This window comes from Camelus dromedarius, chromosome 29 (assembly GCF_036321535.1).
Source record: "Camelus dromedarius isolate mCamDro1 chromosome 29, mCamDro1.pat, whole genome shotgun sequence".
NCBI classification, from domain to species: Eukaryota; Metazoa; Chordata; class Mammalia; order Artiodactyla; family Camelidae; genus Camelus; species Camelus dromedarius.
The window spans coordinates 26,489,393-26,505,597 of NC_087464.1; the positions used below are offsets into that span (position 1 = coordinate 26,489,393).

Genomic DNA, 16,205 nt, shown 5'->3' on the forward strand with positions numbered 1-16,205 from the left:
CGCCAGACCCTCAGAATGAATGAGTGAATGAACGTGAATGAATGAATGCCTTTCCTTCAGCAAATGCTTGCACGGATCCAGCTCCAGCAAGCAAAGGGGGCGCTGAAGTTGGCTGGGATGCGATTGCCCGGGATTCGAATCATACTTTTGCTCAGCTTGGGGCAAATTACTGAGCTCTCTCTCCGCGTCTCCTTTTAACTCTGTGAAGTGGGGCTACCAGCCAGGCCCCTTCCCTCCGGCCCGAGTAGCAGTGTCTTGCCTTGTATATAGAAAGCGCTCTGGCACCTCTATCATTCCTGACTGCGTTGCGGGGTCCGCCAGTCGGGCTCTGCAGAGAAGGCGGCTCCCTGCAAAACCAGGTCGATCACATGTCCCGTGGGCTCCTCCGAGGTGCCAGGCCCGGCGCGGAGACTCACAGGTCAACTCGATGTTAGTCTGCCCTGCAGGAGCGCCGTGGCTCGTGGGGTCCCCGGGAAAGAGGCCGTCGGGGCACGAGTGAAGCCAGACTCGAGGCAGAGCTGCTATGCCCTTCTGACCACAGTCCTGGTAGACCCGCCCTGGGGCCCTGGGCTCTGCCGCGGACTGCGGGCGAGCGCCGTCGGAGCCAGTCTCCCAGGCCGGAGTGAGACAGAGAGGGAAGGCCGGACCAGGGGCCGTGTCCCGGGCATCTTGAAGGCATTGTGTTTAATAAATCCGGGCGAGACGCACACCGGCTCTCCCCCCTCTCCTCTCAGCTCCCAAATCGAGAGCTGCTGTGGGACCCCCATTTTATGGGGTCTTAAAACCCCCCTCCACTTTGATTAGCAGCTTCAAAGAGCTCCCTTTAAAGTTTGCCCCTTCCCCGCCCCCACCTCCCCTTTTACAGGCCACCCCTCCCCCATCACTCCTAGACTTCGGGAAGACAACAGCAAAACTCTTAATGCAAGTTTTTTTAATGGGGGGCTGGTGCGGGGAGGAATCTTCAGGCTTCCTCCTGAACGTGGGCCGTAGAAATTACCTGTTTCAGGCTTGCACTGGAGTCGGAGAACCGTGCAGTTTGGCTTTTTCTCTTTTTCTTTTTTTTTCTTTTCTTTCTCTTTTTTCTTTTTTTGGTTTGTGTGTGTGTTTTTTACCTTTTATTATTTAAATTGATACGTTTCATTACTAGGGAGAAAAATAAAATATTCCTTTGATACACAAAATCAAATTGATATTTAGCCTCTGCTTACTTTTTTATGCATGGCTCCTTTATACCACATGGTAGTGACAGATTGTTTGAGCTGGAAGGAAAAGCCATTCAAAGCTAATTAAGCAGCCATTCCAAGCACTATTTGCAAGCGGGAGGCTCAGAAGCCTCGGCATTTGTCAGCGCTCCCCCACCCCGCGTGGTTTTGACTGACAGTTTCTGAGGCTGACTGACAGCGCCCGGCAGCTTCACCAATCGGTAACGGAGAGTTCCACCAGCCACCTCTGATTGGCCCTCTGGGCTTCGCTCAGGGGCGGGGTCAGGGGCCCCCACGTGGGGGGCAAGGGCGAGAAAGGGGCGGGGCGGGTAGGAAGCGGGTGCGCCCACCCGTGACGTAAGGGGGAGGGCAGAGAAGGGGGAGGGGAAAAGGAAGCTCCGAAGAGGAGCCATTTTGTGTCTAATGAATCCTGCGGCCAGATGCTCGCATCTGTCGAGCCGGGCTTCTCCCCACCCCCCTCTTCGGTGCGTGCCGCCCACTATTTATGTTTTTATTTAGGAAAATAAATAAACGGAGAGAGGAGCGCGGTTCGGGTCTGGCGGCCGGAGGGGGCGCGGGGAGGCTCAACTCCGAGGCGGGCGCTCACGTGCAACCCCCTCGCACCGGCCTCCGAGCGCCCGCTCGCTCTCAGCTCCTCATTAAGATGCAAAGAGCACTCCGGCTCCTAATGAGGGAGAATACAGATCCGGGGCGCGCCGCCGGCCCGGGGTGCGTGCGGGCTAGCGGGGATGCGGGGGGGGCACCCAGGGCCCCGCCTGGGCCTGCCCACCCGGCGGTGCCCGCGGGGTCTGGGGCCCGCGCGCCGGCCTCCCAGCCTCCCAGCCTCCCAGCCTCTCCAGGGCCGCGTTCCCCCAGCGCGTCCGCCCTGATGTAGCCCTGAGCGCAGGACATCGAGGCTATCGGTTTGCAGGCACACTGGCCCCCGGAGTCGAGTGGCCTGGGCGACCGCGGGGAGTCCCGAGGCGCGGGCGGCGCGGGCGCGCGCGTGTGTGTGTCTGCGCCTCCCGGGGCGTCGAGGCTGGCGGCCGAGACACCCACAGGCTCGCGCACGCGCCCCTCCGCGGGCTTCCGCCGACGCGGGGACACTGCCGGGAGCAGGCTGAGAAAACCGGGTCGGAACTCGGAGCGCCTGGGCCGCGGTGGGGCCAGGCCGCCACTGCGTCCCCGACTCCGCTTCCCCGGCCCGGCTCTCAGTAAGCAGCTGAGTCGAGGGCGTAGCCACCTCTACCGCGAAGGAGTCCCGAATGGGGACAGCGCGGGTTGGGACGGGTGGCCGCTGTGGGCCGAGCAGGAGTTCCTCGGACTTCTCCTCGCGGGCAGCCGCCGCACATCAAAGATGCTGCTTATTTGGCTTTCCGAAAAGAAGACGAAGGAACAAAGAAGAAGAGCCGGGGGCCATGGGGGGCTGGGGGGCAGGAGAAGGGGTACAGAAAGGGGCACCCTCAGTTCCGAGCAGATTTCTTAAGGTGGGAAGCAACTTCGGGAGCCACCATTTTATCGGTCCTAAATCTTGTGAAGTGAAAACATTAAAGTGACAAAGTGACTCTGTTTGTTTTATAGTATCTAATTGGGCTGCTTTGCAGACCTAATGAGATTAGAGGGGGCATCGTTCGCCGCCACCGCAGAATAAACTGATACGTTACTACCAGCCACAGGTTTTGAGGACTGTACAGCTTGTCTTTTTTTCTTTTGTTATTCCTCTATCTTCCCTCTTTACCCCTCCTGACAAATAATTATTTGCCTGTAGATCGTGGGAAAGAAAAAGACAGGAGGGGGAAAACACCCTAGCAGACCAGGACTATAATATATATCTATTTATTATATGTCTTTCGGTTAATTCCTGATCTGAGGAGCGCTGTTTTTCACTCCCATGCGAAAGTCACCAGCGGGTAGGGCCTGATTGCTACTTTTCATGCATAGTTTTAGACACAAGAGGGCATTGTGACGTCGCGCCCGGCGGCGCCCAGTCGCGGGCCGAGTCCGGCAGCCCCACGTGGGGGCCGTGCGCTCCCATTGGCCAGCGCCGGGCGAAGCTGCCACATTATTTTGTTACTTTTCAGTCCCTATTTGGAACTGCTCTCGCGGCAGTTCAGACCTCGTGCTCGTCCCCCTCGCCTGTCTGTGTGTGGTATCCGCAGGTCCGGGGCACTTTTTTTTGGTGTGTGTGTGTGTCTGTGTGTGTTGGGTGTGTGTTTGGGGGGACTGGCGGGGCGCGGAGAGGAGAGCCGGGCCGCGGGGAAGGAAGGAAGCCGCAGAACTCCCGGGTCTCAGCCGCGTCTCCCCTCCAGCGCTCTCCTGCCTGGGCGCTCCGAGGCGGCGGCGGCGGCGCCGAGCGCTCCTCGCTGGAGACACGGCGCTCGAGCTGCGAGCAGCGAGGACTCCTTTGCGGCGGCTTCCTGTGCCTGCTGGAGTTAGGATGCCAGGCCGGCTGATTCCCACCTACTGAGCTCGGAGTTTCCTCGGCGGCCCTGGGAAGGGCTTGCAGCGGCGGCGGCAGTAGCAGACGGAACAGCAGGCTCTCCTCTCCGAGGGGGGGCGTCGAAGCGCCCGCGCCGGGCTCCCGCCCTCACCCTTCGGCGCTCCTGCGGCCCCAAGCCGCCACCTCTGTGCCTGCCTCCTTCCTCTTCTCGCCGAGAGCCGCCCCTGGGATCGCACCGCGCACCCCGGATGCTGGGGCTGCCCCGGCGCGCCCCCGTCCCGGCGCGACGCACTGAGTGATCCGGGGGGCGCCCGCGCTCGCCCCCGGAGGGGCCCGGGACCTCGGGACCCCGCGCCGGACCCGCCGGGGAAACGACGATGTCCGCGCAGCCCCCGGCCCTGACTCGCTCCACGCAGCCGGGGGAAGGCGGCCGGCCGCAGCCCGCCGAGCCCTAGGTGTACAAAGCCCGCGCCCGCCGCCCGGCCTCGGCGCCCGCCGACGACTTTGCCGCCTGCTCCGCGGCTCTTTGTCTCCGCTTGGGGCGGGCGCCCGACTCTGGGATTTCGCTGCGAGAGCGGGCTGGGGGGGCCGGGGGCGAGCTCCCGGCTTCCCGGCCGCCCCCCGCTGGGGCTCGGCTCCCCCCTCCCCCGCACCTCCCCGGCCCGGGCTCTCGGCGCTTCCACGCTCTCGGAATCACGACCCCTCCCTGCCATGTATCCGCAAGGCAGACATCCGGTGAGTAATTGCAACTCGGTTTATTTAAGCATTTATCATGGCAGGGTAAACGAGGCAGTTTATCTGGCACCTCCATTTTGCTTGTTGCTACCTTTATGGTGCGTGTGTGTGTGCGCGCGTGTGTGTGCGCGCGCGCGCTCACACAAAGGGGATGGGGATGGGGGGGGCGCCGCTGAGAGGAGGTTAATTCCGCCCGATTGGCGTCGGGGGCTGCCTGTGCTCCCGGGGAACTGTTTGTTTTCACGCTGTCCCCCGCCCCCTCGCCGAACTCTCCCAACTCACTCGGCGTGTCTTCCCCGCCCCCGTCTTACTTGGGAATGGGAGCCCCTTCGTGAAAGGGATGGGAGCCCCGCGGCCAATAGGGAGAGATCGGGGCGCCCCCACTCCCCGTTGGGGAGTTGAGAAACTTGCTGGAAGGTTCTGGGCTGTGAGGGTGGCCTCCCCGGTTGGGTGGGGGCGGGGGGGGCCGGGGGAAGCCGCGAGGGGCCTGGGCAGCTCGGAGCCCCGTCTCACACCCTCGCCCCTCCCCTGTCTTGTCCTCGCCGGCTCCAGGCTCCCCATCAGCCCGGGCAGCCGGGATTTAAATTCACGGTGGCTGAGTCTTGTGACAGGATCAAAGACGAATTCCAGTTCCTGCAAGCTCAGTATCACAGGTAAGGCCGGTGGGGGCGTCCCCGCCGCGGGTCCTGCCCCCCACCCCTAGCACAGAGCCGGCTCCCGGCCCCGGGGCGGCGGGGCAGCCCGGCCTCCGCCTTTTGTTTCCCCTTTCCGAGCGCCGCGCCTTAACCCTTCGCTGCCTGCAGCTTCGGGCTCCCCGCGCCGCGCGCGCCGCCCCCGGGCGAGGGTCGGAGCCGCCGACGAGCCCTCTCCGGGTTCGGGGGGTCGAAGGCTAACATCGGGGGGCCACCCCACCGCGGCCAGGATAAGTCCACTCGCACGGCCGCCTGAGTTTCAAGTTGTTTCTCTCCCTCTCCTCGTATCGGGGACCGAGGCTGCGGGATAAGGGGTCCCCCCGGGGGGACGTCAGGGAAGTGGAGCAGCGGCTCCCAGACGCCCTTGGGTCGGGGCCTCGGAGGAGGCTGTGCAGGCGCAGGCCTGAGCCGGCTCCTCCTGCCCTCGCAGCCTCAAAGTGGAGTACGACAAGCTGGCGAACGAGAAGACGGAGATGCAGCGCCATTACGTGATGGTGAGAAGGGCCGGGGCCGTGGGCGGCGAGGGGCTGGGGAGCCTGGAGCCGCGTCCCCTTGCCTGGCTCGCCGCAGGGCAGCCCTGCAGGCGGGTGTCATCCGAGTGTGCCCTCCGACCCCTCCCCAGCCTCCCTTGGCCCCATCACTTGGAGGAGGGTGGGTGAGAGGAGGAGCAGAAAGGGAAACCCAACCGCAGGCCAGGTACTTGTGTGCTACCTTTGTGCCCCTTTCATTCGCGTTTTGAAGGTTCCCCAGAGGGCTGGCTGCCCTGTCTTGGCTGGTAAGATAGGATTGTATCAGCCCACGTCTGGGCTGGTTGGAAATCTCCCCTAGAGACCTCCTGGGGCTGTTTGGAAACTTTGCTGCTTTGCAACCCTGGGATCTAGCCAGAGTGGGGCTAAGCCTTCTGCCTACCCCTTGTCTTCCGAGGGGTTTCTGAGGAGCCTTTTAAAGCCTTCTGCCTCTACTCCTCTCTCAGGGATCCCCTAGCTGAGAATCTTGCCAGCCCTGGGCAGTACATAGACATCCCCTCCTTTCCCAGAGTCTGTTCCAGTGAGTTTAAATCTTCCCTTAGCAAAGAGGGCATGGAAAGTACTTAAGCCAGGCTCCCTGCACTGCTTTCCACATAAGAGACCTTCAACACATTGCTAAATAAGTCTCAGAGGACGAGAGGGTCCTAGGGTACAGATTGGTCCCTGGTGAACCTGCACCTTGTATAAACAGGATCTGTGCCCAGGCAGTGCTTGCGGGAAGGGGGCCCAGCTCTCACACTGCTGCGCGTGGGATGTCCCGCTGTGATGTGAACAAGGCTCTCCAATCGTCAGCTCTTCAGCCCCAGTCTAGCTGGCTTGGGTTTGGTTTAAACTTGAGCAGTGTATCATAAAAGCATCACTTGGTCAAAACCTTCCGAAAAGCTGATTTTGGAAAGCGAGCAGGTTCGGTGTCGTGCGTTAACGGCAGTTCTTCTTGCTTTCAGTACTACGAGATGTCCTATGGCTTGAACATTGAGATGCACAAGCAGGTGAGTGCTTTAAGCCACGTATCTCGTTTAAAACATCTGACACAATACGAGGATTTCTTTTAATGGCCCCTTCTTTTGAAAATGAGCCTATTTCTTCTATTCCTTCTCCTCCTCCTTGAAGAGTGAATGGATCCTCCCCTTGACACGCAGGGTCTGAGGCTTGGCCAATTCCGTGGATATGTTGAGCTTTTATACCATTTGAGCTTGTGAAGTTTGTCCCGGTCTTCGATCTTGGTGGAGGGGAAAGGAGGAAAAGGGAAGTTTTCCCTTCAGGATCTGCTTTACAGACTCTTGAAACCTAGAGGTGGCTGGCTGCTTTTTTTAATCTGTTTTAATATAAAATTCTCAAGAGGAAAGGCAGAAGGGTTTGTGTGTGTGTGTGTGTATTTGCAAAAATGTGATGTTCTGCCTTGATAAGATTAAACTTCAAGAATCTTAAAAGCCAGGCTGAGCTGTCAAAATTTAAGGGAACAGGCCACCAACTGCTTAAAAATATAAAGCCAGAATGAAACCCAACCCAAGGCCTTCCCTGTGTGAGAAAGCCTTCTCCTCTCATCTTAATTTGAAGGCAGCCCCCGTCCTTCCCAGTTTCCAGAGAAGGAAGGTGAAGCCGAGAGGTGAAGTAACATGCCCAGGGGCAGCCCAGCCAGGACTGTTGAGATGGCTGGGGGTTGAGCTCAGCTTTGAAACCCTGAAGTCAAACCAGTTTAGCTAGTGTGGCGGTGTTTGATGGATATGTAAACTGCCCTGTATTGTCACTCTTCTAATAACAGTATACCTCAAACCGGGCAAATACAAGCACCTTTATCTCAGTGCCTATCAGTAACTCGTCCTGGGTGCTGGGCTGGGCTGTGGGAGAGGCCTGTTTGTGTATTTGTGTTCTGAGGAGAGGCTGCCTATAATTTGGCTTGGCCAGCGATTAGCGTTGACTTGGCACGGATAAATGGCGCGGGCCGGTTGTTCTTTTTAACAATTGGTGTTCTTGAAATCTCAGAAGACTGTTGACTCATTCTAGCCTTTGGTGACCGTGACTCGAATGGATTTTCTGCTCTAAATTAACAGTGGTTTACAAGGTTTAAGTTTTGCTCTCTAAGGGGGTGAGGCCCAGGGCAGGTGAGAAGGGCAGGTGACCTCTGGAGTGCTTGTCCATCGCGGCCCGCCCCAGTGGCTCCTCAGAGAGCCTAGTTTGCTTTCCCCTCCCCGGGGGCACCGCAGCACTGGGGGAAGGATTTTTGAGTGATATGGGGAGCGGGGCAGGGATCAGCTCCTTAGGGAGGCCCATGAAGGCTACCAGGCTTTTACTTCCTGACTCCACTCTGTACGGAAGGCGGCTTCTCCCCAGGAGTCCGCGTGAGACCAGCTTTAGGGGGGCTGACTGGGTCTGACTCATCCCGCAGGAACGCGTGAAGTGCAGCCAGGGTCCCTGGCGGGCAGGGACCGGGGGCTGCCACCTACCCCTTTCTGCACCCCTTCTTTTCCTGCGCTTGGTGTCTTGGGTGTGTTTTAAGAAGGTAGGTTGAAAATTCATAGCAGCCGTTCTTCTAAGAGCTTCACAATTAAGGCGTAATACGTCGATGCGTGTTGAGGTCTGCAGGAGTGGTGTTCCCCGTGTCTGTGAGTGGATGGTTCTTTGGCACAAAGAGTCCACCTCGGCTGCTGGGGCGAAACTGCGGCCTGGAGCCCTGGGGACGCTCTGAGCCCAGGAGGAGTGAACCTTCTTAACCCACTTACATGAAGAGCAGCTGTGTGCGTCTGGGACTTCTGGCCGGTCCCCAGCCGGGCTCTTAGGGGGAGGATGCCTGAAGTTTGGCTCCAGGGTCCCAGTGACCTCTCTCAGCTGCCAGAGGCAGATAGAGGGACTCTCTGCCCCCTTTTTCTAGGCGAGGAGACGGAGGCTTGGAGGCCAGGAGGGCAGAGCTGGGACTCCAGTCTGGGCCTGGGATTCCAGAACTAGTGGCCTTGCCCCGCGTGCCGCTCACCTTTGCCCTCCAGCCCCCGCCCCGACTTGCTTCCCAGCAGGAATGTGTGCGCTCTGGGTGCACAGCCTTTGCAGGGTTTATGGTAATCTTGGAGTTGGTGAAATCACCCTGTGGCTGTGGAGGAACAAAGAGGCAAGGAGGTGAAGAAACCTGGCACTGAGAAATGCAGGCCTGACCTCATGGGGCCCGCCACTCCCTGGGCGGGCGAGGGCTCTGCAGAAGAAAACCGGCCACTAATTGTAGCGTGGGTCTCGGGTGCACTTGGCGGATGGTGGTTAGGCCTGAGCAAACAAGTTTATCAGCTGACCTGTTTAGCGGTCGACTGGTGTTTTATCTGCACACACAATCAAGTGACTGGAGTGCTTGAATTATTCATGCAGTGTCCTGCCCTCTAGACTTGACTGTTCGTGTGATCACATCTGCCTGGAACAAACAGGCTGGATTCCTCATCTTGAGGCTCGGGTGGGGGTGGGGACTGTCTGTGCTTTTATATAATAGACCGATCTCCAGAGCTAGCACCTTGGGAAGTGTGGCAGTCCTCAGTTCTCTTGCGTGCACGCACACACACATACACCCCCTTACCAGCACCACCACGTATTTTTTCCAGAAGCTCTTTGCTGGCTCTGTGGGAAATTCCTGTTCATTGAGAACCTCAGGTCCTGCCAGATGGGCCTGAGTATTGAGAGAGGGCAGCTGACGAGGTGCGTCCGGCCCACTTTTATTTTACTGAGAGGTTAAACTCACCGTGGCTGGCTCCCTTCCTGGCTGCTTCTCTGGTCTCCCTTGCGTTCCTTTTCCAAGCTGTCAGATCCCAGGGAAGCAGTGAATGGTTTCTCCTTCCTTCTCTGCCTCCCTCCTGAGTTGTGGCAAAGTGAGAATTACAGAATCACGGCCCGGCCCAAGGCTTTAAGAGGACACCCACCTCCGCCAAACGTCCAGTTCCAGGTGGAGTGGCGGGGCGATTCAGCAGGGCTGGGGAGGCGCCGACGGGCCAGCTTGTCAGCTCCCATCCCGTTCCCGCAGGGGCAGACGACGCTCTCCATCGTCAGCCGCAGTCGCAGAGCCAGCCTGGAGGCGAGCGCCGCCAGGGAGCTCTAGTGCACTGGCTTCGAGGCGCTGACGCTCCGAGAAGCTGGGGAGCTGGGGCGGGCCGTCTTCCCCCCGCGTCAGTGAGTGTCAGTGAGCGCGGGGGTTCTGGGAGGGGGCCCGAGGCCTTCTGAGTTGGGGGCAGTGTCATGGCAATGCTTTTCCTGTCACCGAGCACGCCTGCCCCTAAGTTTCTTTCCTCACCGGGAAGAGAGACCTTTGGCTTCGGGAAGAGAGCCCTTTGGCTTCCCTTGCAAACCTTTAAAGTTACACAGGAAGGAACCGAGGCGCAGACGGGAGCTGACGGATCTGGAACCACCCAGCCTCGTGCTGTCGGAGGAGCTGCTGCAACTCCTCCCCCAACCCCAGGTCTCTTGGCAAAGCTCAGGAAGTGAAGAGTGCTAATAGCACTCTGGGACTTTAACTGCTGTTGCTTCTCTCTGCGTTGTTATCTCGGGAGGCTAAGGCCACAAATGTGGCTACACTGAAGTCCAAAGTCCCGTAATCCGGGTTGTATAACCCTGTCAGCTGGGTCGTCTTCGCCCATGGTCCTCTTCCGAATTGCCGGCTATTTACACAACTAATGATTCAATGCGCGTAGTAATAAACCCAGCGCTTGACTAGCAATCCCCGAGGTCAGGTTCCCGGGTGAGGTAAAGTGGTAAAACCTGTGAACTTTTCACCCGAGGATGGGTCTGGCCGTGGGGGTGGCCGTGAGCACAGGGCTGAAGAGGGAGACGGGAGGTCTCCATTTGTGGTTTCCTCTCTCTGCGTCTTCATGCCTGCGTGGAAAGGGGCTTGGCCTGGAAGACCTCCAGGTACCAGACTTGAACTTCTGTGACCAGAGAGGGGCCAGCAGGTGGCGAGGTTATAAAAACCCTGCCAAAAGCCCTGCACAGGAGTCTGTCTTGGTAGGGAGAAGGTGGGGCCCCTCAAGTTGAATGGGACACATGGGTCCCCATACAGGGCAGGCCTATTTGTGTGGCATCTGGGTTAAGTAAGAGAAAATGCCTTTGAGTGTCATTTACTTTGGCCAGAATGCTGGCATCCAAGAGCCCTTCTACGCCCTAATTTCTATCTAACTTTTCTTGCCTGGTCGCTCATCTCCAGAACAGCCTCTTCTCTCGTCATGCTGTCCTTGGGGGCCTGCCTCGCTCCACTTTGGGGTCTGCCGAGCTCAAAGCTGCCTTCGCCCCGTCCTGTCCACCTAGGAGGAGCGTCCCCTCCCCAGTCTGCTCTGGACCCTATTCTTTCTTGCTGGGGGAGTCATCAGAGTGAGGGTCTGGGTGTCCCTCTGGCTCTCTTCCTTCCCGTACATGTATCACGGAGACGACCTGGGGGGTGGGCAGGCCTGCTGACGAGGAGAGCTGGTCCTTGGTGGGGCCTGGCTACTCACTGAAGACTCCCCGTGAGGCCTGCTGGGCCAGGCGCTCCTGGAAGGCACGGGTCTCTCCGTTCTGTCTGGGGATTCCTCCTTCCCCACCTAGTACAGGAGGGGCCTAGCCTATGGCAGAGGCCCTTTATTTCCTTTCTGTTGTAGGAGTGAGTCAGTCAAGGGGTGAATGCCCTTCTCCTTCCTGTGCAGGAAAATGTTTTTCTCTCCTGTGTGTACAAAGTACCGGGGTGCCAGGGGCAAACAGGTGGCCCAGGCCAGGTGGTGGTGGGGTGCCCTGCTGTGATCAGCGTGCGGGAGGCCCCCCACGCTGCAGGGTCTTGCGTGCCTATCTGGAGGAAGCCCCTCCGCTGAGGCCTGTCACGTGCACTTAGCACATACCAGCTGCTCAGTAAGCACGCTGGCTTTTCTTCACTGAGCATTCTTGGGCTGTCAGAGGGTGGGATTCCCATTCCCTGAGCCCTGGGAGGAGGAGGGGGGCTGTACATGGTGGGCTGGCCTGCAGGCTTCCTCTGCCGCTCAGCATCCAGGTTCCTCATCAGTCAAATGAGGGGGTTGGACTGGTTCCCAAGATGGTTATTAGGGGCTTGGGCTGTGCTGGGTGTGGGCCCAGGCTGGTTCCATGGACACCGTTTCCTCCGCAGGGTGAGGAGGGAGTCGGGCATCTAAATAAGTCATTGCAATGCAGCGAGGTAAGTGCTAACAGGGCCAGTGTCACAGGCGGAGGAGCCCCGGGAGCCCCCGGGACAGAGCGGCTCATTCCTCCCCGCAAAGGGGAGTCGTTGGATCAGGGAAGAGAAGACTACACGGTCAGCAAAGAAAGGGCTGCCCCCTGAGCCGCAGCTTAAAGCGGAGGAGTGCGTTCGTTAGGCAGGAGGCTCCCCTGGGAGAGGCAGCGAGGTGTGTCTGGAAGCCCCAAGTCCACACGTCCTCCGAGTGGGTGGTGGAGGGGGGCTCCACTTGGGGGTGAGGCAAGGTGGTGACATGTGGCAGCAAAGTGATCTCTGAGGCCTCTCTGCTCTCACACTCCGACTCTGTGGCTCCTCCGTCCGCAGATGGCTCTCCAGGGCTGGCCCGCGTCCATCTGCTGGGCCCGGGGCTGGGGGACGCTGCCTGCCGTCTGTGCCCCCCCTCCCCCGCCAGCTTCCCCACCGTCATGTGCTGGTTTGAACTTCAGCCCCGGGAGGGGCATTGTCTTCTTTCGCACACTGGTAATTCTGTAATGACTGGGTATGACCCGCCCCCTCCCCCATATTTAATTCTCATCAGCCCAGCTCTCCACTTCGCTATTAATGACAGCAGCCAGCAAAATAGCTTTCAACATGCCATTGACAGGCTGGCTGGAGAGAGCACTTGAAGCAGCGCGAGACAGCTGAGAGCACCGTGATTGTGCACCAGAGTGAGAACTGCGCGCTCAAGGGCCTTGTTTTTATATGCTTAGAGGGACAATATCTTGTTTTCAACAAATGCTCCCTGAGACGCGCAGCCAAGACGCTTTCTCTCCCCTTCACTTTGCTCTTCTCTCCTGGCTTTTGCTTTTCTTGCTCTTGCCTTGCACAGTGAACGTTCCCTCTCAGGTTGGGGCCAAGGGGAAACTTGGGGAAGGGGAATTTCCTGCAGCCACACGTGGAAGGTTTGAGGCATCGTCCCCTGGGGGCAGCATGCGGGGAGGGGCGTGGGGAGGGGCGGTGCCTCCCCCCCAGGGTCTCCTAGAGGAGGGGATGGGGGAGTCGCGGGTCTCACCCGCAGCGATGTTGAGTTCTACTGTTTGCTAACGATGTTGCACAGTCAGCATGAGGGTGGAGCGGGCAGGCTTCCAAGCTGTCACCTTGTCACCGTGGTTGTATAGGCAGAGGCCACCTTGGCAGGGAAGGGGTCGCCCTTCGGTGCATCAGATCAGGGACCTCCAAGCCCCTCCTACCAGGTGCCAGGAGACCCCTCTGGAGACCATGCGAACGGGTAGGACAGGGACTTCCAGTCTTCAAGCGAGGGTCATCCCAGCCTGGGGGTTACTGGGGGACCGTGTACCAGCCCTGAAGACTGCCTGAGAACAAACCCCTCCCTGCCCCTCCCACCGCCGACTTCACGACTTTGAAGGCAGGACAGCCTTTTGGGGAGAGGCTCCCTACACCCGCTGTCAGCAAAGCTCCTTGCCAGGGACGCCCTGTGCCTGACAGGGGTGGGGGCGGGGGGCCCAAGTTCCCAGGAGCGGGCCTGGATCGGGGACAACGTGAGCATCTCGATGTGACGAGCACCAGACCCTAACAGCGCGGCCCTTCCGTGTCTCTGTAGCACTCGCTCGTTTGCCAAGCACGGGAGGCATTTCCACCTTCTCCTTAAACCACAGGCACTGGGTCCAGGACCCCCCCCCCCCAGGAAAGCACCGGATCATGGCCCAAGGGGCCCGGGTGTGACGGTGACCTGTACACTCCAGGGGCCAAGGGGCTGTGTGCTTAAACTGGGGCCGGGGTGGGAGGTGGGGAGGGCATTGCCCTGGGGGTAAAGCCGCTTTGTGCTAACAGCCTGCACTGTACACACAGTGTGCGTTTTGTGGGGGCCTCCAGGATGGGTGTGTTCCAGGCTGGGGGTCTCCCCCACGCTGTGGAGCATTACGGATGTTCTGGGCAGGATACAAGGCTTCCCTGGGTTTCTGAGAGAGGCCTGTGGCTGTGAGAGTCGTGACTGCAGGCAGAAATGTGGAAGTGTCATAAACCTTTGTTTCAACGCATTTTTAATGTAGCTTAAGCATTTTTTTTTCCTGTCTCACATGGCAGTTTTAGTGTGAGGAGAAGAAAGGGGGGTGGTGAGAAAGGAGATAGCTGGGGGAGATACGATGAAGCAGAGACACAGGGGAGGGGATAAGGGCTGGGGAGGAGCTGAGGAGCCCGCTGAGTGCAGACTGGATGCACCGAGTGCGGGAGACTGGGGCGGAGGGCCTGGAGATAAACGTCGACGGCGCTTGTCTGTCTGGGCCTCGGCCTTATCTCCTTGCCCTTTTAAGTCCTCGCTAACCACGGTTCCCAGCTACTCGGCTGTTTCGTTTGTTTGTTTGTTTGTTTGTTTGAACTCTGCCAGCCCAGTGGAAGAGATTCTTTCTCAGTTTGCTCTGTGTTTTCAGTTCCCTCAGGTGGAGGGAGGGGCCTGCAGCGTGGGGGCCCAGGAGGGCCTCTTCCTGGTCGGCTGGGAGGGCTTCGGTTGTAGACTCCTCCACACCGCCCAGCCAGGACATGAGTGTGTTTTGTCCAGGGGTGGGCAGAAGGGGCCTTCTGCCCACACCCCGAACAATTCCCTCGGGAGAGCCCTCAACAGGTCTGTCCTGAGTCAACCTGGTCATCCTGGCAGGGGTGTGCTTTCTGAACCAGGGCTGATTTCTGCTGGGAGGGGCAAGGGACCGGAGTCCATCCTCCAACTAAGGTTGGGGTGGGGTCCGGGAACCATCAGACTTTTTGTCCAGGAAGAGGTCGGGCAGACTCTTAGGCCTGGAAGAAGCCACAGGTGGTACCAGATGGTCTAGAAGGAGGGGCTGAGAGGCCTGGTGGGATGAGACGGGGCAGGTGGAGGCGGTGAACACCGGGTCACTAGCTTCTGTTTAAACCCTTACTCTGAGAAGAGAAGGGGGCCCTTCTCTGAGCTCCCTCACCCTGGAGAGGGCTGCGTCCAATTCCTAAGAGCAGAAGTCCAAGGACAAGACCCAGGAGGGGCTGAGGGTGACTGCCTTGTCTCCCAGTGCTGCCCACTTTATCCCAGAGAAACAGGGCCCCCAAGAAGCTGACCTGAAATGAGGAGAAGCGTTACAGCCCCAAAAGCCGCCCCGCCCCTGCCAGGGCTCCCCCACCCCTGCCCCGCCCCGACGGTTGACGGCTTGACTCTGGCCTCCCTGTCCCCCGGTACCTGTGTGTGGCACCAAGGAGACAAGCCTGCAGGCACTCCTTAAGGGGGCAGGGTGTGGGTGTGCGGGGTCCTCTCTCGTAGACCTTTTTGGTTTCTGTTCTCTTACCTGTTCCTTGCCCGCTTCTCAAGGGGCCTCTGCCTGGCTCTCCCTCACCCTCCCCTGAGCAGGCCGCTTTCTTAATCCCAGGCCTCCTGCTGGTGGGTCTTTGATTAAAACTTTTTTCACAAAGGTGCCAGGACGAGCTCCTTGGTGCTGTGGGTGTTGTAAGAGTTCCCAGCCCCCTTTCTCGCTGGGGACTTGTTGGCTTCACACGCCAGCCCCGCAGCGTAGGCACCACGCGCACCACCTGCCAGTCCCACAGTGTAGACGTCATGCGCATCATCCGAAAGTAGCTACACTGACGTTTCCAGAGGTGAAGCGACTCGATCGTCGCCTCACGGTGGACCGGGGTCTCGATCGTCGCCTCACGGTGGACCAGGGGCTCGATCGTCGCCTCACGGTGGACCGGGGCCTCGATCATCGCCTCACGGTGGACCAGGGGCAGGTTCAGACCTGGAAACAAGGCTCGTTTCACTTGGACCGGTGATCTTCATCCGGGGCCGTGTGGGAGTCTGTGTTCTCCGCACTTGCCCAGCCCCAGACCCACCCGTTCGTGCTTCGGGGCTTTGACTGCAGTGTTGGGAAGCTCTCAGACAAAGCTTTTAAGAGTTCAGTCAAACAGGTACACCAGTGGTGTGTAGCTCAGGTCTTCCCAGCCTGGGCTCTGTCGGCATTTGGGGGCCGGGTCACTCCCAGTAGTGAGGCTGTCCTGGGCGTCTGTCCGAAGGTGGGGGGCTGGGTAATTCCCTGTGGTGGGCTGTCCTGGGCATCCCCCACCTTACCTCCTGGTTTTCAGTAGCAACACTTCATATGACACCCAAGAATCTCTCCAGACGTTGCCAAATGTCCCCTGGGGAGCGAAGTCTGTCCTGGGTGACAACCCTTGACGGAGGGGGAGGAATTCTGGCTCTGCAGCCACTGTCTTGCTGTGTGACCTAGGGCCACTGGGCCCTCTCTGGGCTTTGTTTTCTCATCTGTATGTACAATGAGATGTGATGGTGGTTTTGGAGGAGGCCAGTCTGAGAAAGAGCTGATCATATAAACAAGTTTCTGAATAACTGATCATGATTTTTATGGCCTATGAAATGCCACCATTCCTGCCATCCTTGTCTGGGGAAAAGCGGCCCCTCTCACCCTTTCAATCTAAGGAAGGGACATGCTCTTGGTGGCC

General features: G+C 59.1%; 1 protein-coding gene across 4 annotated transcripts in view; it reads left to right on the plus strand.

The window, feature by feature from the left end:
* The first annotated feature begins 3,288 nt into the window (after positions 1-3,288).
* Positions 3,289-16,205, plus strand: part of TLE3 (TLE family member 3, transcriptional corepressor) — a 45,494-nt gene continuing 32,577 nt past the window's right edge. For 3 of the 4 annotated variants that reach the window (XM_031440923.2, XM_064480767.1, XM_064480768.1), the window contains exons 1-4: positions 3,289-4,377; positions 4,930-5,030; positions 5,500-5,563; positions 6,541-6,585. In XM_031440923.2, coding sequence (XP_031296783.2) covers positions 4,354-4,377; positions 4,930-5,030; positions 5,500-5,563; positions 6,541-6,585 — 234 coding nt within the window. In that variant the 5' untranslated portion in view covers positions 3,289-4,353. The remainder of the gene's footprint in view (positions 4,378-4,929; positions 5,031-5,499; positions 5,564-6,540; positions 6,586-16,205) is intronic. The other variant, XM_064480766.1, reaches the window with a different exon arrangement.